The sequence below is a fragment of the Sinocyclocheilus rhinocerous genome, unplaced genomic scaffold (genome assembly GCF_001515625.1).
Source record: "Sinocyclocheilus rhinocerous isolate Xijiao unplaced genomic scaffold, SAMN03320098_v1.1 scaffold463, whole genome shotgun sequence".
Classification (NCBI taxonomy): domain Eukaryota; kingdom Metazoa; phylum Chordata; class Actinopteri; order Cypriniformes; family Cyprinidae; genus Sinocyclocheilus; species Sinocyclocheilus rhinocerous.
In genome coordinates this window covers 1,123,028-1,124,042 of record NW_015627535.1, presented here as the reverse complement: position 1 = coordinate 1,124,042, position 1,015 = coordinate 1,123,028, and the positions used below count along the sequence as shown (strand labels likewise).

The 1,015-nt window shown below is 37.0% G+C and overlaps 1 protein-coding gene across 1 annotated transcript in view; it reads right to left on the bottom strand.

Annotated features, from left to right (window-relative positions):
* Window positions 1-210: 210 nt before the first annotated feature.
* spag9a (sperm associated antigen 9a) overlaps window positions 211-1,015 on the bottom strand; it is a 48,286-nt gene continuing 47,481 nt past the window's right edge. Inside the window, exon 33 of the mRNA XM_016539083.1 lies at window positions 211-484. Within this exon, the coding sequence (XP_016394569.1) occupies window positions 351-484 (134 nt within the window). The 3' untranslated portion in view covers window positions 211-350. The remainder of the gene's footprint in view (window positions 485-1,015) is intronic.

The following is a 1,015-nucleotide window of genomic DNA, read 5'->3' as shown; positions in this document are numbered from 1 at the left end:
AACCTGCCAGACTATAACATAACTCAATCAGAGCACACCTCGCTTTTTCAGACCGATGAGCTTTGTAAAAATCGACGCGTTTCAGAAAGGCGGGGCATAGAGGAGAAACAATAATGTACAGTATGTGGAAAATAATGTGTTTTTTTAACCTTAAACCGCATAAACACATTTCATTACACCAAATACACAAAATAATGTTATTTTTAGCAGCATCATATGACCCCTTTAAGAACAACACTATTAATAATAATAATAATAATATCTGTATTAAGAATAGTATGTTGTAAAATAATAAGCCCATGTGGGTTGACCTAGAGTTCTCCGTTGAACCTGCAGCAGTGATTTATCAGTCACTCACTGCCTAAAGCAACCTGCCAGACTATAACATAACTGCGCTCAGGTTTGGCAGGAGCCGACTGCAGCTTCAAAGTGGGTTCGGCCGATTCATCATCTTCATCTCGTCCCAAACCACCATCCTCATCACCTGAGAGAGAAAAAGAGAGCCCGTATTATTGTGTCCTGTCAGCAGACCACTGATACAATAACAAATCTTCAGTAGCTTTAAGCAGTTTCAGAATTTCAAAAACTAGAGAACTAAAATGAATAACGTTTTTAAAGGTATGTCTGCAATATTATTGGTTAATATTACTCTTTCCCCACCCATGCAACCTTAAATACATCAGCAGAAATGTCCATTCAAAGCTATTAATTAATTATTGATTAAAGATATTGACAACAAATATTTGGTCCTTTAGAATAATCTGCATTCAATTTGTGCATGAATCGTAACCTCAGACAAATATTAAGAACAGAAAGTGTTAATTTTGATGACTTGATCATATCATCATACTTTATTTTTTCATGTATTTATTAGGCTTGCCGCGATAGACGGTGCTGACGGTGATACCGGTGTTAAGCCACAACACCGGTTACGTCACTTGCCCACCGCGTCACCGACCCCCACCGTCGTTTTGATTTTTTATAGTAATAAAAATCATTTAGTTCAGCAAAAGAA